Source organism: Colossoma macropomum, unplaced genomic scaffold (assembly GCF_904425465.1).
Source record: "Colossoma macropomum unplaced genomic scaffold, Colossoma_macropomum, whole genome shotgun sequence".
NCBI lineage: Eukaryota > Metazoa > Chordata > Actinopteri > Characiformes > Serrasalmidae > Colossoma > Colossoma macropomum.
In genome coordinates, this window is record NW_023494798.1 from 22,519,424 (window position 1) to 22,544,785 (window position 25,362).

Below are 25,362 nucleotides of genomic sequence, written 5' to 3' on the forward strand. Positions count from 1 at the left end.
TGGTGTAGTAAAATGAAACAGACTTTATTGAATTTGAACGCTTGTAGAAGAGAGGACGGGAGAGAGACACTAGCCCAATGACTCACATGATAAACACAAGTGCATAATGAACATGTCCATTATTTGGCGATCGCAACAGTAACAACATTTCCAGGAGCACATACAGTAAACAGAGTCTTTCACAGCAAGTCCAGACTCAAGGTATGAGTGTACACGGTACGGTCTCCTAATTAGGAGAATACAAGAAAGAAAGAAAGAAAAAAGAAAGAAAGAAAGAAAAAAACCAAACAATCCACTGAAACAACAATGTGACATTTGGAATGCAAACTTTGTATAAATATAACATCATTGGTTTTCAACATTAGTTGGTTCATTAATTGGTTTTTAACATTGGTTGTAAAGAGGAGAAAAAATGGTTTTATGGATGTTCATTCACAGTCTTCACAGTAGTCTTGGAGTGTGGGCAGAGCTGCAGCGAAATGGAGACGGGGCTTTGGCTACTGTCTGTAGCCATTAAAGCTTCAGCAAAAAAGCAAAAATCAAGCATGCATCTTAGTATCAATACAAAACTACATTAGCAGCACACTGTACTTCCTCAAAAATAAAAACCCAGTACATTTAGCAAAAATGAGTGAAAATAAAGGCAAGAAACAAACGGACAAAAAGATAGGCCAGTCACAGAGAAGGTAAAATGAATATCCATCTATATTACAAACTGCAATGGCTGAACTACGGTGCTGTCCCATACCCTCAGCAGAGAGGCTTTGCGGTTTTTGGTTTTCTGTTTGTTTTATATATGAGGTCACAAATGTTCTTAAACAGTATTCTCATAGCTGGCTCCATCATCTAAAAAGGTTTCCATTCCCTAAAAACAGTAACATTTTTCTCAAATATAAAGAGTTTTTCCCCCATCCTTTGTATGCACCAATGGTACTTTATCTTTGGATTTTCCTTTAAAGCAATACTGTGAGGAATTATTGTTTTCATCAGTAACATTATTGTTGTCACCACATATGGCAAGTGCAGAAACATTCAGGAAAATAAAAGATACTTTGTTGAAGAGGAGAATAAGAAACTATTTTGACAAAGTAAAAAAAAAAAGCAGGTTACAGTACAGAGGGTAAAAAAGAATGAATTAAGTGCACAAATCAAATAAGTTTGAAAGACAAAACAAAGAAAGTTTCTTAAATCTGCAGTAACAGTAATTCATTTACAGATATGGTCCTTTAACTTGGCTCAGCACAGGAGGGGAGGTTGTACACTAAGAATGTTCAGCTAGGTTAGAGAGGGGTAAAGTTTCAACATTGGCATGGCTGAAAACAACCTCAAGTGTCTTTGACTGGGATGGTACAAAAATTAAATATACAAGTAATTTCTTTTAAATCTACCATACAATTAAGTCATTTGAATTCAACAATCTACGCAACACCAAAATGTCAATACATGTATCTATCATTAGCACAATGTTTTTCTCCATTAAAAAAAATCTATTCTTTTTCTCACAATTAAAGTCTGCATTACTCTTTGTGTCTGGACAAGAACATGTCCAATATAAAAAGAAAAACAAAACACTTATAAGATTCAGTGACAAAGCAAACCTTGTTTCCAATCCTAAGAATTCTTTTGGATTTCAAATTTCTTCTATTGGTATGCATCAGAGCTACTTTGTTTTTAACACCAATGTTCAGTAGCAGAACAAAATGAACACATGTTGACCTGAGAGTAGACAACATTAAAATACATTACATTAGTTTAGCAAGCCAATATTATATTATTTCAACAATTAAACGGTGGCAAAACTTGCGGTTGTGTGAGTGCATTTAAAACATAAAGAATAAACAGACTTTTGGTTAGTTAGTTATTAGGTAATAATAAAACCATCTTAGGTTCTACTCCAGTTCTTAGCTGTGCACACTTCAGTTTCCAAACAGTGTTTATCTATTCTCAAGTTTTAAATGACCAGCATATTGACATGGGAAAACATTCTACTGACACTTTTTTGGTTACAAGCATTTGTAATGCAAGTTTTATCCTACAGGATTCAGTCCATTTAAAAGTCTTTCAAACTATCGCTGGGTAATCATCTCATGTACGTTTCTGTATGCCATCAAATGTCTTCTATCACTGAGAGTTTTCTCTCCCAATCCTCTTACTATTTTTTTTTTTGTTTTTACAATACAATGGAGTCTTTTCCAAGGCAGGCAAACGTACAGCTACAGATGCAATAGTCAGCATTCAGTCTTTCCCTCAAGTACACTACGTAGACTCTTGTTCTTCTGCTGATCCATCTTTGTTGTAACATCCATTTGAAGAGTCTGTTGGTTTTAAATGACAGCTCATAGCATGGCCATTTAGGCTTGAGGTAACAGTTGAGGGTACGGGGACTGGTGGTGAAGCAGAAGCTTGAGAACAGGAGGGTTGTGCCGCCCCAGATAACGCTGTAGAGGTTGATGGAGTTTGGGAACACTGACTGACTGAAGTGCTTTGGGTGCAAGAGGTGGCACAAGGACTCTCTGGAACAGACTGCTTGGGCTGGGATACTGGAGGGGATATCTGGTTGCTGGGTGGGTTTGACTGCGAGGTAGATGAGGGACTGACGTGAGGTAATAGACGAGAGGCATGCTCTTTGGCATTCAGTTGCTCTGTTGCTCTCTGTCTGTGCTGAGGGTCCTCCAGGTGTTGGACGAGCTCTTCATTCCCAGTGAGAGAGATCTTACAGGCAAGGCAGTCATACAGACAAACATCCTTACTTTTCTCTCTGCATGTTCCTTTGGAGACAATACATTGGCTGATTAGGAAGCCACCATCCAGCTGCTTAGTGCTGCCAGCAGAGGAGGAAGGGGAGCCTTCTCCATTTGAAGTGCCTTGGTTCTCTTCAGGTTTGGATGAGTCCAGGACAAGCTCTTTGTTATAAGCCATGTCCTGAGCATGAGCTGGAGCAGAGATTTGGCTAACTTTCATTTTCTGTGGTTGCTGCAACAATTGTTTCTGTTGGAGCTGCAGCCGGTGATGCATCAGTGCACCCTGCAAATTGTGCTGATATTGTTGGAGAATGGAACCTGGGGACAGGCCCATTAGAGCTTGTGGCAAGACTGGGCTATATGGGAACATGCCTTCCATACCAAACATGGGCTGCAGAAAGCTTCCAGCAAGAGCTGTAGGAATCTGTGGTGGAAAGATTGGGGGAAACCCTGGAATAAGACAGGGAAGGAGGGGATTTGAGAGCAAAGCAGTCTGATCTGTGGTCCCTCCTGCTTGCAGAGCTTGTAGCTGAGCTGGTTCCAAGGTATACTCCTTATCATGTTTTGGTGTAGATGTAGCTGGTGTGAAAGAGTCTTGTTTTTCTTTACTGATGGAAGAGTTTAAATGAGCAGCACTGCTAACAGGAGCCCTCTCAAGCTTTTCAGTGGAGTTCATGTTATTCTCAGAGTTGTTCTCTTTGGAAAACTGTAGTTGCATGGCCAACTCTGAAGTCTTTGGGGTTAAGACAGAGTTGGTTGTGCTGACAAGGTCTTTGTTAATAGTAGCTGACATGGAGGAAGAGGACGATGCATCAAATTTGCTGATCTTTCCATTCGAGGGGGCACTGCTGGGATCTACGTGTGATCAAAGAGGGACAATATATATTTAGAATCATTTCATACAACACCTAAATATATAAAATACAATATGGCTTAAAGTTGTTGTATTAATTACTAATTAATTATTTGTTAATGTTCATTACTAAATAGAAATAAAATGGCTTGACTATTATTCATTTACAGTACCTGATTTTGTTGAAGAGAAGCTTGATGTGCTGCCAACCCCTAGTACATCAGCAGTGGACAGGTTCAAATACTGAGGGGTAGTGTGACCAAGGCCTCCTGAAGTCTCTGCAGACTGTGGCTGAACTACTGTCAGGACTTCACTTTCCTTCTTTAGTTGATCCACTCCTTGATGAATCACCAGGTGACAAACACTTGCAGGATCCACATATTCCCTTTCTCTGTCTATTTGTCCCCCCAGAGCCTCTTTTACTTTAGCAAGGTGTTGCTGGGAAAAGACATGGTCCCGCACAGAAAGACAACCACTGTACTTAACAGAGCACAGAGTGCATTCTGTTTTGGGTCTGTCAGTACACGTGCTTTCTGTGCCAAACTGCTTGGCAAGGCTGAGCTTAGCCTTTTTCTCCTTGGCACGAGCATTCTGGAACCACACCTGTACCACTCTCTTGGCAAGTCCGATGTCATTTCCCAAAGCTTCACACTCCAACATGGTGGGGGTTTTGTAGTCACTGAAGCAGGCTTTGAGCACTTTCACTTGCAGATTGCTTAGCTGAGTGCGGTAACGTTTTGGACCATGCCTGTCACTGTCTATGCTTTGACTGTTGGATCCTCCAGGACATGGAGAGGCAGGATCTGCTAAGCTTGAGTTTTCACTGTAATCCAAGACCAAATCATTTTCAAAATCCTTAGCACTGAAACTCATTGCAGGGCTAACCAGCCCTGAAGACATTTTGTCTTCGTTTTCTGAAGAAGCCTCTCTCTCAGAGCTATAAGACAACAGATCAATGCTGTTGGGTTTTACCTCAGAGTGATTTTCTTCATGAACTGTGGTTCCATTGTGGACTATGTTCATAGAGGCAACTTCATGGTTATTTAGCTTGCCACGTTCCAAAGTCTCTTGGGCTGTAATGGACGATCCTTCAAAGTCATCCATTCCCCCACCCTTTAGTGGCTTTGGACTCAGACGATGCTGATGTGAAGACAGATCTAGGCATTTACTAGTTGGAGACTCTGGACAACTCAGACCATCACTTGGGTTTGGCATCTGTGAACAGTCAGAAAAATTAAAAGGATCCATTTTGATAAGAGAGCCTTCCTGATCTTGAGTCACAACAGATATCGCCATGCTGTATCCTGCACTCTTTGCTTCATGCCAGTGGCGTGAGCGTATGTGAGCATCAAGAGCAGTTTGTGCCTTAAAGAGTGCTCGACAGAATGGGCAGCGTCGATGGGCCTGAGCTGGACCCAGTGCACGAAACTGGCCTTTTCTCTCACGTGCTCGAGTATTCTGGAACCACACTTGTACCACTCGTTTCTTGAGACCCACCTCTTGAGAAATGTGGTCAAGCATTTGCCGTGTTGGATTGGAATCCAAGAGATATTTCTGGTATAGTATTTCCAGCTGCTCTGGAGTGATGGTTGTCCTCATACGCTTGTCTCGCTGGGAATCATCCCCATTATTCTCCCAGTCATTTTCCACAGAACTATTTCCTGATTTCTGCTCAAGTTTTCTCTTTAAGGAGTTTATGGTTGAATCAGGAATGGCTGCCACTGAGGGCGAACTGGCTGATATCTGCGGAAAAGCACCAGAAAGCACCTGCCTGGCCAGCAGAGGATTAGCTGGATCAAAAAGCATAAGAGGGATGTCCATGGGACGGTCCAGAAACTGTGGGGTAACAAAATGGTTTTGAGTAACCAGGAAGTGCATCTGCTGATGCTCTTGCCAATGCTCAAAAGAGGGGAAGCTCAACTTGCATTGAATGCAGTGGTAAGGAGTCACCTGTTGTGCTGACTTTAAGTGTTGTTGATGAGAAGGACTTACCAAAGAGCTGAAACTTTTTTGAGAACTCTGTGATGGAACTGGGCTTGTCTGGACCATAGAAGGGTGAGATTGTTTGGGTTGATGAACAGGGGATGGGGAACAGGTTTTAGCACTTGGTTGCTGCATTTCTTCATTAGAAGGCTCTGGGTGTTGATTTGAATCTTCAAATTTGGAGTTATCAGGACATTGTTCAGGGTCACAAGATACGTCTGTGGTCTGTTTGTTATCCTTAGTAAGGGATGCGGATACAGTGGCAGGGTGTAACTGCTCGGTGTCTAATTGCTGTTTATCTTTGGACTTTACATCGATGTTGGGCTCAGTATAATTTGAGAGGCTGGAGCTGGAGGGTGTTGGAGTGAGTCTTGAGGTTTCAGAAGGACTGTGAGGTTTAGGATCTATCAAAAGCTCATTTTGGTCGCCCCGCATTTCTTCATCATCGTCTTTATAGCAAACTTTCTTTTGATGATTGATCAAGTCAAAAATGCGTTGAAATGCCATACTGCATTTCTTACACTCATAGTTGTTGTTAGAAGTACGAATATAGCGGTCATTAGAAAACTCACGATGTTCACTATCTTTTCCTCCCTCTCCCTGGTTCTCATAGTTCTTCCTAGCTTTCTGACGGGCATTCTGAAACCACACCACAATGACACGGGTAGGAAGATTCAAGAGGATTGAAAGTTGCTCAAATTCATCATCTTTAGGGTAAGCATTTGCATCAAAGAAATCTTGTAGGACCCTCAGCTGGTAGTCAGTAAACCTGGTCCTTGAGGATCTCCTTCCACCAGAATACTCATGTCTTGGAAGCTCAGGAGAGGATGGCCTGGAATCCACTCTGACATCTTCCAGTGTTGTGATGGGTGGGTTGCTGAAATTGTACGGAGAATCTTTGTTGCGCTGGCGCTCTTTGAACAGTGTATTTCTAAACCAGTGCTTTATAACTTTTTGTGGCAGCCCAGATTTGTTGGCCATCTCTTGGACTTGATCTTCATTCGGGGAGTTATTAATGTCAAAATACTGTCGCAGAATTCTTAGTTGCTCATCTGTGATCCTGGTTCGAGGTCTTTTATTCTGCTGCTGCTGCATCATGGCAGGAGTTAACTGATGCTGATAGAGCTGGGCTAAGTCAGGTGTGAGCCCAGTCTCAACAGACGGCAGATGTACAGGTAGTTGAGGGGGCAGAGCCTGCAGTGGCATGGGGTGCATCATGAGTGGGGGGAAGAGTGGCAAGTCAAGAGGTAAAGGAATTGGAGCTAATGGAACTTGGGGAGTTGAGACAGTAGAGGGAGTAACAGTGGGTGTTGAAACAGGAATGCATGATACTGATTTCTGGTGAGTTGTTTCTGTTGATAGGGGAGGGGGTAGAGGTGAAGCAGGGGGTGGTGGAGAAGGAGACACAGGGGTCACAGATCTAAAAGGAAAAAGTTTGTCATACTGTTCTCTGTAGTCTTTGGCAAATTTCTCCAATGACTGTATTGGAAAGATGGATTGATGAATATGCTCCTTGTGGCTCTTTAGTATCAATGCATTTGAAAAAAGCTTCCCACAGGATTCACACTCTAGTTTACCAAAGAACTCTGAATTATGCACCTCTTTGGTGTTTAACACAGTCTCTCCATTTGGTACAACCTCAGCCTGATTTCTTTGACACTGTTGCTTATTTTCATTAAACTGCACGACTAACTCAAATCCTATGTTCTCCAGCAAAGCTTTTGAAACATTTCCCGGAGCATCATGAGCTACTCGGGGTGGAATTAACTCAGTGAAAATTTCTTCACTACCTAACACCTCATCCTCAAGATCTTCTTGTGCTTTAAAAGGGTCAGTACCATCACAGGAGATTGAATCATGTTCCTCCCTTGTTGCATTATTATTGCTTTGTCCATCCGTGCCTTCTGTGCCTTCGTTATTCTCAGGATCTAAGGTCACCAGTTGCCCATTAGCTTGTTGAGGAACAGGAACATTCTCCTCAGGAGCCACAGAGAGCAACTGTTGAGGAGTATGAGCTACATCTCCGTCAAATGGCTTTTTACAAGATGATCTAAGGCCATCCTGCTGGGGTGACTCAGAGCAATCTTCTAATGATATAGGTTTTGCTGTGCTAAGGTTCAACCCTGAGCTTTTTAGGTTTAGCTCAGGATTAATCTGGAATTCCCCTCCAGGGATGAGAAAGGGAAGAAGCAGCTGCTGTTGCTGTTGCAGTGGAAGGAGAGAGTCTGTTGTGATGGGGAAGTGGTGAAGAAGTGCTGGGTTGAACAAATGGGACTGAAGCAGGGCTGCTTTCTTTTGGAGCTCCTGCTGGATCTGAGCCTGGGCCTGTACTAATTGCTGTTGTTGCTGTTGTAATAATTTATGCTGTTGCTTTGCTGTTGAAGCCATCATGTCTACTAAGTGTTTCTGCTTACTGTCCTCAGATGTTGAGGAATGACTGGCATTTTGGCTTGATACCACATTGTGTTCAGTGACCTGTTGGTGGTTCAAGTGAGGTTGACTGAGAGCTGCGGAAGTGCAACTTGCATTGGTCATGGCAGTTATGGACTTAAGGGCTGTTGTATTGCCTGTTAAGGAAACTACCTTACCAGGCACAGGGTTAACAGAAGCTGAGTTTGCCCCTGATGAATCAAGTTTGGCCGCACGAGCTTTGGTTTGGTGCAGGACAGATCGCATATGTATCTCTAAGGTGGAGCTCTGACTGTAAGCTACATTGCAAATGCTACACTTGAAGGGTTTGTGGTCAGTGCTGCAGCTGACAGATTCTGGCAAGCCAGCTGAAGAATCCTGCACAGAACGCTTAACTTTGTGCAAGTGTGAAACAGAGTTGTAGTGTACCAAGAGGATGTTCTTTTGTGTGAAAGATTCCTTGCAGACTGTGCATTTAAAAGGTCTTGATGGATCCAGGAATTTCTCAGTTGAAAGGTTTGAGCCTTTTCTTTGAGGAATTACAGAATGTTTTGGTTCTACCTCTTCTCGAACTAAACCTAAATCACTGTTGGCAGGGCTTTCTTTCTCCTCCGTGTCACTTTCTTCATCTTCCTTTACCTTCTCCTCCTCAAGTGATCCCTGCTCTTCACCCAGACTTTGACCTTCACTGCCTAGGAGGTCTGCAGTCATTAGCAAACTGCCACAGAGTTGCTGCAGTTGGGCCTCACTTAGCTCCAGATGACTGGTCTCCAAATGCTTCTGCAGAGCCTGCAGTGTACGAAAGCTGCGATGGCAAAGGCAGCACATGGTGGCAGCCCTGATGGCATGGTACTGTGAATGCAGCTGCAGTTTTTCAGCTGTTTTAAAGGCAAGGCTACACTGACTGCAACGGTACTTGTAGACATGGCGATCAGAAACTGGATTTTGAGGCCTCTGGCTGTGGAAATTGTTGAAGTGTGTCTGGAGGGCACTGGATGATGTAAAGACTTTATTACAGCCTTTCTGCCAGCAAGGGAAAGCAGCATTGTTTTCCTTGGTGGATTCTGCATCTTCTAAGGGTTGCTTTTGAATTTTTGATATCTCTGGTGGACATGTGGCCATTCTATCCTGTTCACCATCAACTTGTTCTAACAAACAAACAAACACACACACACAAACAAGAAAAGCAATTTAGGTGTATGCCAAAAGCAACAACCATATATTTAAACATCTAATACGTCTATAGTAGAGACAGTGCACTGAAAGCACACAGAAGCAGAATCTGATTACATGGGTACACTGTTACTCTTTAGCTGTACTTAACTATTCAAAACCTAAAGAGACATAACTAGTATTATGTAATGCAGTATATTTTGCTGAGCAATCATTTTAAATTAGGTCATGTTTTTTTCATGAACCAGTAAATAAGTACTTTTCCAGAAAAGTATTTCCCTCTGTCAATTTATTATAAAAATAATATCAACATACAGGAATGATGTATTGTGGAATAAACTATATAAAAACTGGATACATAACAAAAGATGGCAAAGTATCTGTTGAAACATTTAAAATGTGCTAGGGTTCACCAAATATTTTGCTAAAAAAAAAAAAAAGTACACAAAAACCTTCAGTGTTCAGGGACAAAATCTTGTGGACAGTTGAGATAAAGATTAACCTACAGCAAAGTGATGGAAAAAGCAAAAAGTGGATGAAAAACATAACTGCTCATGACCCAAAACATATCACTTCATCTGTGAAACATAGTGACGATTGGTTGACATTGTGCCTTTCAACCTCAATAGTTACCTTTTCATTTCAAATTCAATCTGCTGGAGTGCAGAGTTAAAACAACAATCATGTCACTGTCCAATTATTTCACTGTTAGTAGTAATATTTGTCTTCTATCAGCCTTGCTCCCCTAGTGCCAACAATGATGGCTGTTCCATCAAGGAGGCACTACTCAAATATAACAAATGGACAATACCAGTGCCGGTATTTTCTTGTTGAGAGATTACATTTCATTCTAACAGTAAGAAAGGTTGGATGAGTAAGCTCAGACAAACTACTAGAGTCTTTAGAACTGTCACAATAAAATATATCTTTGTAATTTAAATTCAATTATAAAGTACCACACATGAGCATTACAGAGCTTTACCCTGTGGCTTCTATTTTCCTTGATGGTAACATAATTACTATATAATTAGCAACTGGGCTAGCTTCTAACATTACTTTTATACTAATATATGAACATTAGTTAGTATATTACTTTTATATTAACCATTTATAATAATTTATAATGATAAGAGTGCTACATGTTGTCTGTGTACAATATAGTACGCAGTGGTTTATTCAGTGGTTCTCTGTGTTTGTTTGGGTGGAAAACAAAATATTACCAAACTGGCACACTGATGCCCTTCTTCTGAATAGTGCTGTCCACTGAACTCTCTAGTGGACAGTAGGCCTCATGTACCAGAGTTTTCTTGTTACACAAGCATGTACCACAGTATTCTTTACCAGACTGAAAATCTACATTATAATTCTTTTATGTGAAAGTATGTATGTTAATTAGTCGTTGATGTTCTGTTTGCTTACAAACAAGCCTATAATAGCCAAAAGTGCAGTCTTTTCCATTGTATACATTTTTTAATCAACCGTAGATTAGAATGACTGTTCAAATTAAATGGTTACACACACACATACATATGTAGCAAGAATGGAAAGACTGGAAACAAAAAACAAAAAAGAAAAATGTGCACAATATCAGCGCTTGTTTAAATTATTGCAGTGTTTGAAAATATCAATGATCAGCCCAAAGCTAATACTGCATTGTTTCTTTTTAATTGCTGAAGTTCAGACTGGGGTTATACCTACCATCAATTCTTTTTGTTTCATTACAGCTGGAATCTGCCTTCGTCTGCTGGGTACTAGAGTCTTGTACTGGTAGGAACATCTTCTCTGGCAACACATCTGAGGCAATCACCTGGCCATGAATGAGGGGGGAAACCACATGGTTGAGATGGGTCGATTAAACCACAAAATCTAATTCAATCACTTCACAATTGTGTATGATTTATAAATTGGAATTATGCCATTCTGTAGAGAAGGAACAGGAAATAAGAAGGAAAGTTTTTTATTATCAAGTATGTACTCTTTATTCAGACTGCAAAACAAAGCAATGGCGCAGTGGTCATGGAAGCAATGCTTAAGAGAGTTCATAGGTTAAGAGCGATGGGAAGCCCTCCCAAGTCTATAACAATGTCAGCCAGTCTTGGATCAAAAAGCCACATTATTTACCCTTCCCTCTTTCTCTATCCTTTCAATTTTAAAATGAGCAAATCAGCGTATCTGTGAGGCAGCAAGGCATTCAGACACAGAGAGGTACCGAATCACACAACAAAACAAAATGGCTGCCATTTCCATCACAAAGCACATCATTTCAGGAAGGTGCTTCATTAGAGGACAGGAGGCAAGCACAGAGACCTTCTCAAGGTCACATTTAATTTAGAGCACATAATTGGGAAGCATAGATCATAACGAAACCACCTAGCACCAGATCAGGACTAATGAAGCTCAATTATTTTCATTACCCTATCTCAGACAAAGTGAGGTGGAGGGGAAATGGGGAGAAGTGATACAGGGTGGGGAGGGGGATAGAAAGATGAATATACTAAGCAGAAAAAAGGGAACAGATGCAAATGAAGGATAATAAAGCACTATTACAAATCCAACTGTTGCACAAGCCAAAGTACATGAAAAAACATAAGCTTGGATTGACAAATGCCACATGACTTGTGGCTCAATAACTAACACAAACTAATTCAGGAAAAAAAACACTACGCTATCTAGTTTCTCTTAAATCTGTTCCAGTAAAGGAATGCCATTATAAATGAGAATAACTGCTTAATTGCACAGTATACTTACAATAAGCTTAAATACACACACAATCTCATACTTTTTCCTAAAACAAAAATGCAATATTAGTAAACTGATTCCATTATGTGCTCATGATGCACACCCTACATACAATTACCATACATTGCTACAGCATTTAAGCAGTTATTATTTAAAACTGTTGGCTGCTGATTAAAATGATTAAAGCAGAATTTGCGCATCACGCAATGTCAACCTGCATAGACAGGTTCAGCTGAGCAGAACAAACGAATACGATTCTTAGGAACACATTAAAGATTAATTAGACTAGATCTGAGATAAGAAAATTAAGCATATACATCACCACATAACTAATCGTATTAATTACTTGCATAGTCATGTGATTGCATGCATAATTGTACTTCATTAAATAAGACATTAAAGTGACTAACATGATCCAAGTGCAATGCATTGTGCATTCTGAGAAATTAAATCTCTCTCTAGATTTCTTCAAGACATAAAGACACCTTTTATTGTGAATGCGTTACCTAGAATTAGGAAAGTTAAGATGAGACTGTGGGGTACTGTCATGACACAAGTTTCATGAAATTCTATCAAGAGAAAGATGTGCTGTAGCTGTCCATTTATGTAACTGGCTATCAAAATGCAGTCCAACAGCTGCTTACACGAACACCTGCACCAAAGTCAGCTGAAGCAGAGAGAGTTTGACCAGTTGCACAGCAAGAGATCACCTACTGCTAATACTGTATTTTCAAATCTAGTGCTGATTTTGTGGCAGGCCACACTTGCTGTGACAGACACTTAAGGCTTAGTCAGTGACTCTCACCGTGTTGATGAGTTTCTGTGTGCAGTCTGCGGTGACGCTGTGCAGGTGTGTGAGGTGAGTGCGCAGCAGAGCAACACTGCGCAGGGTGTCTTGGCACAGCGGGCAGCGGAGAGTGGGCTGCACAGCATGCTGGATCATTACATGACTCCTTAGACGGGCGATATCAGCATGACAGAATCGACAGAACGGGCACTGCCGCATCTGAAGGGTGAGTGAGGGCGTGAGAGAGCAGGAGAAATAAAGAGAACCCAGTAAACCCTTTAATTTGTCAGAAAACGTAACATTTTTAAATTCTTAAAGCTCACCAATTTCAGGGGGTCATTTGCACCCCAATCTGACCTGCTCTGAGGAGATACCCTCCTGTGCACGCGGCCGTTTTGGTGGTAGAGAGCCATCAGCATCTCCAGATGCCGGGGAAGGGCGTTTGGGGCTGGCGCAAGGCTCACTCTGTCTCTTTTCCCCATGAATGAATGCGTCTAAGAACCATGTACACATTTTCAAGAAGATGAACATCACATTCTACACTTACAAGCACTTCATAAACAAATTTAAAAAAAAATCTTCTGTACTGTCAGAGATCTTAGTCGACAATAAATGAGCAAGAAAAGCTGCTTAGATGTGTTTCTGACCTGTTTTCTCCCCCTCTCTGTCTGTCTTTTTGGTCTGCTCCTCCTGGTCAGCAGTACCCTCTGTGGGTGACTCCATCTCATTCACATCTCCTAAGGAAGGGGGTGGTGGAATCAGGGAAGAAAAAGAGAATGTTGACAACAGTTTAACCTGTAAACAGCACATACGTTTGTAATACAATGTCAGCTGTTTGTTCTATGGGCATCTTTTATGTACTGTGAAACCCTTTTTAAGAAAAGAATGTCACTTTGAAAAAGAGTCTCTCTGACTCCCTTTGTCTTTGTGTACTGAGAGTGTGAAATCACATTCTAACCTATAGGGGTCACTCTGCACTATCAGGGGCAGACTTCACTGATTCGAGCACATATGCAACGCTACAACAGCAAATTATGTAGACAAGCTACTGCTTTTCACTGCATATCCCCCATCCTAAAAGGGAGACAGGCGAGACAAAAAAATGGAGAAATGGAGCGAAAGAAAAGCTGAAGCTCAGCCGTGTCAGCAGTGCTTCATCTGACCGACGGGGGTTTGAAAGTCACAGGAGGAAGATAATGCTGCAGAGGTCAGGAGGGTCACTCACTCAGTCCATTTCACTGCACAAATTGGAGGAACAGTTGAGGCTTTGAAAATGGCATAACAGGCTTAGCAGCCTTAAAAATGGTTTTTAAAAGGACTGGTCCGTTTTACACTGTCAGTATATTTTCTGCTTTAGTCTGCCTTCTACAGAAAAAGCACCAAAGAATTATTAACAAATTATATAAAGATAGAACGCTACACTAATGACTGCACAAGATCAACTATGTGCATCACTATACTATCACAGTTCATCACAATCGCTGTAATGACTGCAATTTTTGAGGTCTTGCAAATAAATCATGAAAGGCAGAGGAGTGAGCACTCAGAGAGAAGCCAGAGGAACATGAACCCAGACCTTCACAAAAGAGGGCAGGGATATTCTGTTGTTCTTTTTCAGTGTCTAAAAGCCTTGCCCAAGCTGCGAAAGGACAAGACACAGTGCCTTAGGACACACAGACACTCACTACACCACCTACTCCCCACAGCCCTCTCTCTCCCCCCCGTCCCCTTCTCCCTCGCTTTCTGGCTTTCTGCTTCCTTGGCAGAGCAATTGTTCGCATATATGGGGGGAAGGGAGGAGTAGAGAAGAGCTGATTTGGGTAGGTGTTTGAGGATTAGAGACGGGGAAGCCAGAGGAGACAAAGCCATAAGGGTTGTCATAACAGACCAATCAAAGCACAGCTGAGGTATCTGCTAGTGGTTCTCAGAGAGGGTGATTATGACAAAGAAAAAGAAAGAAGGAGGGAGAGGCCAGCTGAACACCAATTATCCTGACAGACATGCTATTGATTTCCTATCAGACCTACACAGCCATAAACACAGAACACATAACCTGAAACTGTCAAATCCGCTCTGCTTATGAACGCCCCGCTGCACCCACCACATACTCTCTCTCGCGCACACAAAACACAAGTGCACCCTCGCCACAAAGTCCGGCCAGAAATGTGACGTGTGGTTTGGGTAATTGGCTTACTTGAGCATTTTACTTGGAGGAAATAAGGCAAACGCTTTAAAAAAAGTAAGCAAATAGCAAGAAAATGAAAAAAGCATCTGTGTTCACGCATCTATATTTGAGATTCATGATGATATTCAAATCATCAGCAGATTTTTGCCTAAAATGAATAATTATCAGCACTGGAGAGAAATTTAGATTTGTTTTTTTTTATTATTATTTGATATCGTTATTGTGCTCCGAAAAATACATTGTTTTGGCAACACTGAACTAAATGTCTGCACTTAATTCATTTTACTCCACTTGTAACCCTGATATAACCCAAAACCCTAAATCCAAGTAAGCATTACATTTCTCTTCACTCAAACCTTGAATGAACGATTCTTTCAATCAGTGTAATTTTTAGAGTTTAATAAAACTAGTTTTATTGCTTGTTAGTGCTTGTTATCACATGAAATAAGTGTTTTAGGTTGATCTGACCAGCCATTTTTACAGTGTGTGTGTGTGTGTGTGTTTGTGTGTGTGTGTACATATACACATATACACACACACACAAAAAGGAAAATTTATGAAAGGGCCATTTAATGCATTTTAGAACAAAGCAAGCTAAATGTCAATTCATGTTGAATTTTTTATAAAATGAGAAGCAGCTGATGTTATGGCTTGGGACTACACTTAATATCATATAAGGGAATCATACATCATTCACTAATTTCATGCTGATTAGTATGGAATTTTTTAATAATTCCTTTCAGATAAAAAACACACAATCTGCAAAGCCTTTGTTTTATACAAATACTTTGAAAAACTAAATTACAAACAAAATATCGTTTATAGCTATAAAATAAACCAATGTAAAAGATGAGATGAGTGACAGACTTTCCACAATCAAAGCTGTGCGGTTCTTTTGCCTCATTTTCATCTTGCACGAAGAAAGAGCAGATGAATCCACATCAGGGCAGTGAGGTCAACTCAGCCAATAATGAAGTGATAAAATGCACTCGCACGCGCTAACAGACTCCATACACACTCTCAGCACACACCTCATCAGCACTTCCTGCTCGGCTCGGAGATCAGTATACAAATGCTTGGCGGCATTGATCTGTTATTGATTATAAATTAGGGAATGCCCTGGTGTTCCTACAGAGATCAATAAGGAGCCATTGAGACACAGTGATCCACTCCAGCACTGTTTATTCAGCCTCCTCTTCACTAAAAGACTCAGTACAACCAGTCACTTAGCACCGCTCACAGCTTTCAGCTGGAGTCGTACGCTCAAAAAGCCAACAGTGTCAGAGATGAACCCGAGTGGAAGGTAAACCCCAAGCAACTTTTTTTATTTCCCTCTATGTGTGTTGGACCTTTGTTTTCTTTACAGCCACTGAATGTCCCTATGATGACACTACAACTATAATTAACTAGGAATATCTAGCAGCAAAAAATATTTTTTGACAAGTACGGATTAGTATTGCATGTAGGTCTAGAAATTAAAAGTAAAGCATTTTTATGGCATTTTTATGTCATTCCTATCCTATTCAAATAATATACTGTAAAGGACGATGGGAATAACAAAGCAATAACCAATAACAAAGTATTTTTATCAACTACAAAAAGTTCAAGCAAACATTATTAGGATTAAACCAAACAGTATATCCAACCTGAATAAAACATGCTCCTCGAAGACAGGAACAAATCAGGAAAACCTACAAATCAAACATGAAAGCCTGAACATGTGTTTCGTAAGGAATTTGGACATGAAGCAAATTCTATTGCTCTGTCTCTCCTCTTTCCTTTAGAGATTAATTGGGTAGCATTAATTAACTCATTGCTCGTTAGTGGGTGAGGCCTTTATCGGCTGCATTGATTGGCCACCACCCCTAGCAAGGCCTCCTTCTGGGCAGTGAGGATGTAACAAGCCTGATTATTGGCAGATAAATTAACACAATCAATTCCTGCCATTCTCTACAAAAATCTCTCACTCTCATTCCCATTCTCTCTCTCTGACCGAGTTCAAGGATTGAGCTATTGTTTAAGTCATTAGTTGAGCTGATTTGGGGTTTGAACCAAATGCTAATTGACTCCACCACCAGCTTCTCTCAATTACCCCAGAGTAAATAACCGCCCTCTCTCTTGTTCTCTTTTCTTTCAGATTTGCTGTTTTTCTGCTCGTCTTTCAACCCCTCCCCCTTTGCCATTCTGCCATCTTTTACAGCTGCACACTCCAGCAGCAAGCACAACATAGGAGACTTACCAAAAGAGATCTTCTATTCTGATTTACAAAAAACAAATAAAGCATCTTTCTAAATATGCAGCAATTACACATTATTTCTTAAAAACACATTTAAATGCTTTGAGTAAAGTTGTCAGTAGAGTTCATTACAGTGTAACTTATATTTACCCAAGTTAAAAACAAAACAGCTAAAACTTACTGTGCAAAACTGTTGTACAAAATTCCCAGTACATACAGCAGATTACTAAACGAGATCTAAACACACAGTTTGCCACTATGAGCACAGAGTTTGAACAAGTGCTTAAATTAGCAGTAAACAAGACAAAAAGCTAACCTTGACAAACTATCTATTCAGAGGGATCTGAAACAATCCTACTCAAAATCTACCTGAAACAACGCAAACCAGCATGGCTAGTTATAAACTATGCCAATCATCATTTGTAGTATTCAGTCTTCTTACTGAAAGCTGGGAGCTCTTGTTTCATTTTATTTACTTATTCAGTGATTCTGTAAAGAGTTTCAAGTCTCTGCCCTTAAATGTGGATACATGACCTACAAGAAAACAAATCAGAAATCGCTGAAAGGCCGTGCATTTCTCGCTCTTACCGTTTTCTTGAGCAGGACACTTTCTGATCTTAAAGATGGCACCAAGCTCCTCCTCTTCATCCTGGAAGCCTTTCTGGATTTGCTGCAGTCTTAGCAGTCCTTCCCCCCTCTGGTGACTCAACGAATTGGAGTGCTGCACAAGACTGAGGCTGTTTTGGGTGGAGTAATCACACAGTACACAGTGCAGCCAGCCACCATCAGACACGCTTCCTTCAAACTGCTGTAGGTACTAAAGAGGGATGAAATGAGAGAAAGAAATTGGTCATATCTTCTCAAATGCTGTCCCTTGTACACCACCAAAGCATAATTACATTCCCTGAGTAGCTGCATATAAATCAGTGATACAGTAGGGCTCCTACATAGATGGAATAAAAGATGTAAGCAACATAAACCGTGCTACATCATTCAGGCTCACCAAGTTCAATTTCCTTTAAAAAGCAACACAAGAAACAAAGGTATAACACAAATACACTGATTTACTATGACTGTGCATATGCAAACATGCCTTATTTTGACCAAATGGGTCAACATATGATTGAAATGCTTGTCAAGCTGCCTTTGTCATATGTTCAGTAAAACGTTTTAAACTGTACTTCTTTTAAATGTGGACAACCTATAGAATACCAAATTCTTGTCATGGAGACAGGGAAAAAAACTCAGTGTCATAACAAAATCTTGTATCTCCCAAATGGAAAAATTACATACATTATTACATTAACTTACATTAATGTAATAATGTATGTCATTTTTCCATTTATTACAAGTAATTAAAATAAAAAATTATGGAATATTTATTTTGGGCCATTCATCATAAAATTTTCACACATGTACAGTGCAGCTGCCAGTATGAATGAATGAATAAAAGTGTTTATATATATATATATATATATATATATATATATATATATATATATATATATATAATAAAAGAGAAAAAAGACTTCATTAAATATTACAATGTCATACCAAGCTTTAAAATTGTGCATGCATTCCCAATCTTCATATTAGCCAATACGAAAACTCTCCACTGCCATGATACTACATACATTTCTGTATATTGTATATAGGTATACACACACACAACATACCATCAGATCAGATCCCTTTTCTCCTTTATATCCTACCATGTATTACACAGTTCATCTTCCTAGCACCTGGTGCATACTCTAACAAACTGCCTTCCATTATACAGGGATACACTGATACAGGAATTGTGGGGCGAAGCCGATATCTGATATTTTTCCTGTATGTATTTGCCAACACCAGTGCATAAACATTTATACAATGACACTGCATTACAGTGAACAGAATATTCGTTTTTTGTTTTTTTTTACTTAATTTTTAATTAATGTCCTTCTTTTCGTAAACAATAGTCACATACAACAAGAATATCGTTACCGGATGCCATAGAGCCTATAAATCACAATACAATACAAGTTAGTGCTCTAGGCTTAGCCACCTGCCACAATCCACCATGATGTTGACTGTATATTTTAGCCATTTCCCTGAGTTCTTTTTAACAGCAATTTTTTAAATCTCAGAGCAAAGGTGAAGCTTTCCATTTCATAAATTTCATAAACAAACTTTTCTCACTGTTCAGCTACCATGGGATCTGGCTGGAACTGTTAACAAGTAATTGCCTTCTTGCTGGCTGCTAAAAACACCTTCATCAAACACCTACAGAATATTCTTAAACTGAAAGGTAAAGTAGTCAAATTCCCAATCCCAAGGTAATAAGCTACCAAACTGTATTCTACATTTCTTTTTCACTGTCTCAGTAACAGTGAAAACCAAGGAAGATGGGATTTCAATCAGACATTCATTGAGAATTAGCTCACTGAGTGTGTAAAACACAATCACGCAAACAATGAGAAACACCAGTCCACTTTCTTTGCTGAACTCTAAACTGATTAGAGATGTGGTGGGCTAATGGACCACATTAGCAGGAGGGAAAAAATAACATACAATCAATCTCCATTACTAAACAGACCAGAGAGGCCTTTGGGCAAGATAGCAGTTTCTCCTTCAGGTTGCTATGACCATTCTTGCAATTTTCTAGACCTTAACCTCAGCTACAGGTACAACTGTTCATGAAAAGCCAAACTTTATTATAAATAATACATTATAAATTAAAAAAATATATATTTAATTAAAACTGGTTAAGTAATGGGAAGGAGTAAGATTTTTTTATTTTCAAATAGTAATACTACTACTACTACTACTACTACGAATAATAATAATAATAATAAAAATAATAATGAATAATAATACATTTTGATAAGCAATTTAGCTTCTCTCTAACATTATACATTATCAAATTTATAAACTATGAGATGTCAGTGAAGGTCCTGCGTCTTACATTTTGGTCAAAGTTTCTTATCTGTTTAATCCAAAGAGGGAAACATAGGAAGACTACCGCAGCCATCAAAAGCCTAGTGCACACCAGATGAGAAGGGCCATGAAGCACATAGTACAAAGTGCAGCCACAGCACATAGGAAGCATCACAAAAAAGCACCAATTAACAACAAGCTCAAGCTCATTTTACACTCTAATTACACAGATTTAGTGGAATAAAACTGGTGAATTTATCATGTTTGGTACACAAACTCTTTGTTTTGGAGCTCAAAGGTTTAAAATGGAGTAAGTTTCAATGTGACAAGTCTAGTCAAAAAGACTTAAGTGTAAATAAGCCACGTCACCTACTATGGATTTGTGGTCTAATTTAATACAGTACTTTAATAGTAAAATGCTGAGTGTGTGCAGTAGCCTGTAGCCCTAAGGGCTCGAAGTTCTTTTCCCAAATAATGCCTTTGAATACCAAATTTGACTGAAATGCCCATCCCTTTTAAGTGGTAGAATGAAGGGAGATGCGTTAGAACTGGGAGACAGAACTGACAAACACACACAAAAACATTCTCTGTGGTGCACTGAATCTCTGAGAACTGGCAGCTGAAGCTTAGTTTGAAGTGGTTAGTGGTGACAGCAGAGTAAATCAACAAAGCCATCTCAGCTGAGGAAGTACGTATGTATTATTCAAGGGTGAGTCAACAAGCAATAACTTTCTAAATCACGCTACCTTGTCAGTGTAAATATAAAATGTTTACTTTCTGGGAAGAAATAAAATGCCAACAACGATGAAAAACGAGCAGTCAGAACAAGTGTGTGTGTAAAGTATTTCACGTTTCCTTCAACAAAATAACACTTTAATAATTCTGAATATTTCATTTTTCAACTACATGGTGCATGAGGGATTATTAACAACACAAACATACAATGTCAAACTGAACTCATCAACTAATAAGAACTTACCTTGTACAGTCTCAAGCTGGACTCATGTCTGGAGCTCACTGTGTGTAGTTTTAGTTTCTCCAGACTGTTGGCTTCGTAGTTGCATGCATTACACCGTAGCTGCACTTGGACACCAGCAGCGACACACCTGAGTAGCCACTCCTCCTCTTCTTCTGAGTTTCCGTGGTTACTGTTGGCTTCTCGCAGGTGTGCTGCTAGCTGGTAGCGCTGCAGGTGCTTGTCTGTCTGGCAGTGCAGCTGGAAGTTGGCCCGCAGAGGAGTGGCATAATGGCAAAGCCGGCAATGATGGGCGTCACCGGTTGTGCTCCTCCAATCAGCATCAGGCAGTGAGCGCTGTGCAGTCAGGTGCTGACTAAGAGCTTCCAGGCTGTCTGAGGAGAAACGACCACATAGCACACATTCAAACAGTCCTTCTGGAGGATCTCCGTCTTCCTGCTTCTGGGGAGCTTCTTGCAAGACCTCACCAGGTGGCAGTACCACACTGTGGTCAGGCAGCTTACTCTGGCCCTGGCAGTAACGGTAAAGCTCAGTGGCATTGTGCCGACGCTGGCGCTGCATGTGTGCCAGGTTCTGCTGCAAGAGGAGCATGTTGTGTGTGTGTTTCTCGCTGGTCATGTGTATGCGAAGGTTCCGTGCTACATTGGTTTCATAGTCACACACTTCACATCGCCATGATGCACGCCCCTGGAGCTTAGAAGGGGAGGGTGACGTGGCTTGGATGGGTGGCGTGTGAGACAGAGGGCTAGGCTGGGATGTTGGCGCATGTGGAAGTGTCTGTGTCTGCAGATTCTGCATATTGTTGAGGTGTTTGTCCGACTGCATGTGGATGCTCAGGTTGCCTTTGGTGGTGGTGGAATACTGGCACACCTGGCAACGAAATGGCTTGTACCCACAAGTGTACGTCTCCCCCCGAGCCAGGCGTGGGTGACTCTGCCCACTGCTGCAATAAGGGCACTGTCCATCATCAGAATCTGGGTGCTTCTCCTTCATATGGGCCTCCAGAGTTTGTTGGTACTTGTAGTGCCAGTTGCATTTGGGGCACTTCAGCGTCTTGCAGGAGTTTCGTGAGTGTGTCATAGTTACTTGACCCCCAAAAACGTAAGACGATCCTTGGACACCATCCCGTCCAGCAACAAAACCCCCATCGCTCCCAGTCAACAAACTTCCTCTAGCATCCTCAAGTGGAGACTTGTTAAGCTGGGTTACAGTTGGACTAAGGGCAGGTGACTGAGAATTGCTATGACTGGGTAGGTCAGAGTAGGCCAGCTTGTTGTCTTCACACAGCTGGCCGTTTGGTTCTTTTGCCATGGCACTGCCATTTTCTGACAGGGTGCTTGGTTCTGTTCCCATCGCACTCTCTTGGTTTTTTGGAGTAGAGGCTGTGGGTGAGGTTTGCACAATAGGGGAAGCTGGAGCAGGGCCGTGGCAGTTAAAGCTTGTTCCGCACTCTATCTCAGAGTCTGTAAGAGATTTGGTGTTGTTCATAAAGCTGGTTGCTATGGTGACAGAGTTGGGAGATTTGGAAATGCTTTGGTTTGAAAGAGCCTCTTCACTAATGCGCCCTTGTCCGCCACTGCTAATACTGCTCACACTGTCCTTTGCAGCGCAAACTACCTCTGAACTCAAACTCTCCTCTCCTTCTCTGTGACCTAAGTCATCATCCTTGTTCCTCTGTGTGCCCTCTCTGCCCAGGGTTGAAGGGTCTTTGGCAGGGCTTAGCGCTGAGGTAGGAAGGGGAGCTCTGGGTAGAGAGGGCTGGAGAGGGAGTCCTGGCTCAGAGATCTGGAGGTTCTCCCTCTCCTCCTGACATAGCATGTCCACTGTGTTGTGCCCTGGGTTTGTGGTTGCTAATTGGGTTGACACAGCATGCTCACTGCTAGTTTTTGGTTCTAGGAAGCTGAGGAGTGGCCGCTGGCTTGGGCCGACAGGCTGCAAGATGGCACAAGTGTGCTGGAGTAAGAGCAGGCGCTGTTCCTCTGTGCTAAGCATGACATTGTGTTGATGTAAAATGTGACCTCTAAATGCATGCACGCGGCTGAATGACAAGCTACACAAAAAGCACACTAGGATGGGTTTGGCTCTGTTAGGCAGCACCTGCCTTGCTTCAGAAAGACCTGCCCTGGCAGAAGCTCTATCTTTGGATTGGTGGGACAGCAAAGCAAGGATATCTTCAGGCAGGTGGCACCAGTTCTTGGGGTGATGCAGGTGGAAGACATGAAAGCTCTTCAAGGTAGAGCTCTGAAAAGAAGAAAAATGGCATGTGCTAATAATGGGGGGACAAGAGGAGGATGGAACGACACCACTTGGCAACTGACACAGGCTATCTAGGACATAAGCAGAACCATCAGCTTGGTAGACGATCTCTCCAATCTGAAGTTCTGCCTCATCAACTTCATCATCCTCCTCATCAATTTCTATTCTTAACTCTCCTCCTTTCTCACCCACAGCATACTCATCAACCTGCTTTTCACCAATGCCATGTTCACATCCATCTCCAGAGGTTCTCTGTTCTTCCTTGTCTTCTGCCTCTGTTCCTTCCCTCCACCCTGGTTCACCCTGGGTGGCCGAGCTCAGGTGAGATGCTTTATCTCTAGGCAGAAGGAGTAGGCTGGAAGTTGGGCTGCAGAACCCTAAAGGCTGGTTTGTATAAGGGCCGGAGGCTCCATCATGTGAGACAGAGTCACAGCACTCCATCCTCCCAGTTACTGGACACACTCATCCCACCCTGACCTACAAAAAAGAAAGAGAAAGTGGGAAAGGCAGGGTTAAGTAATTAATTTTCTTATCCTTATTAAAAAGAACTTTAAGTGAGAACCTCTTTAGATATATGATCCATTATGAACTGCAAAAGATTGTAAAAATGTTATTGTGCAAAATAACCAAAAGAGAATTAAATACTTCACCCCATATACAGTAACTTAAGATAAATGCCTTTAAAACAAAAGCTGATGTTAAAATTATGGATCATTTTATAACACCCCAGAACCAGAAAGAAAGAGAGAGAGAGAGAGAAAGAGAGAGAGAGAGAGAGAGAGGTTAAAAAGGAGGGGGAAAAAGACTGTACTGCAATCAATAGCTTTTTGCCATGCTGCATTTTTGAAAGCTGAATATTACATGAGGGAAGTTTCTTGGAATCACTAAAATCTCTTCAATTAATCTATCGGCCTGTCTGTCCCTTTTCTCACCCATCTCTCTTTCTGCAGCAGCAAGTTCCCCTGTAGTGAACTGTAGACAACAGAGTAAGGGGGCTGCGTCTGGAGGGGTTTGTTCAATGCTAGCACCTTCAGGCTACACTCCCTAAAGTCTTAGGCTTCTCAAGAGACCTAAGCTGCAACAGCCCTTGAGCTATTTGAGTAAGAAGTGTTTTGATTTAATTCTATTTGTGTGGCATTCTGCAGCATCTGTCGTCATACAGCAGGCCTCAGTTAATACCTAGATCTGATATAGCTATGTTACACTTAAAATATATATTCCTACATCGTGCACTTTAAACAAGTCCGTTTCGGAGTGAGCATGTGCGCTGTTAGCTGTGGGAGTGTGCGATGATTGTATGTGAAGGGTATGTGGTCAGAATACAATACATTTTAAAAATGCGTTTATACTGTATATACACACACACACACACACACGGTGCAACATGTATGTGTGTGTGCACGCACGTGGAAGTAATTGCTCAATCTCCCAGTTTAAAAGTGCAGATTGTGCAGAGATTCAGCCTGTTATATTGAGCTCTTTCTTATCCTGACTGCTGGAGGGGTTTAAAGTGCTTATAGGAAAATCAATAGCGTGAATGCTAAGCAACTTACTGGAAGCCAGAGCAGGATGCTAGCACTGTGCTAAGGATATGTTCAGTGACTTAAGCTCAATCCAATCCGCAGGCCTAGATCAAGAGGCTTTACAGGCAAGACAAAAGCTCAGCATCACAAGAGCAAAGAGGAGCACGGTCACGAAGCACACGTGTACAACATGTAATGTCTGTTCAGACATTGTGTGCATGTGCTGTAATTAGTAATGTACCTCATTAGCAGCTTGGTTAATTATCACTCTCTTTGGGACACCTCTCAGACCAATTACCACGCAAACGTGTTTTTTTTAATGTTCCTGCATAACAAGTTATAGTAAAAACTGACAGTACTGGTCATACTGTTAGGACACTCTTTCAAGATCGTGCCCAATATGAAACATACAGCCTTCGTCTACCTTACATGGAGTCATCTGGTCCAGTCAATGGCTTTACAAAAAACACTGATTTAGTTTAACTCTAATAAAACCAACACAAGTAAACAAATACAAATCCTACTGTTGTGTCATATCAGATATGGGCCTAATTTTAACTAAGCCACAATATTGTTAAAGAA

General features: G+C 41.1%; 1 protein-coding gene across 1 annotated transcript in view; it reads right to left on the reverse strand.

Moving 5' to 3' along the window:
• The window catches only part of si:ch73-386h18.1 (zinc finger homeobox protein 3), a 32,598-nt gene continuing 7,236 nt past the window's right edge, over positions 1–25,362 (reverse strand). Inside the window, exons 2-9 of the mRNA XM_036584584.1 lie at positions 21,005–23,734; positions 17,695–17,923; positions 13,333–13,422; positions 13,043–13,179; positions 12,704–12,904; positions 10,858–10,966; positions 3,768–9,134; positions 1–3,596 (exon numbers count right to left, since the gene is read on the reverse strand). Coding sequence (XP_036440477.1) covers positions 2,257–3,596; positions 3,768–9,134; positions 10,858–10,966; positions 12,704–12,904; positions 13,043–13,179; positions 13,333–13,422; positions 17,695–17,923; positions 21,005–23,698 — 10,167 coding nt within the window. The 5' untranslated portion in view covers positions 23,699–23,734 and the 3' untranslated portion in view covers positions 1–2,256. The remainder of the gene's footprint in view (positions 3,597–3,767; positions 9,135–10,857; positions 10,967–12,703; positions 12,905–13,042; positions 13,180–13,332; positions 13,423–17,694; positions 17,924–21,004; positions 23,735–25,362) is intronic.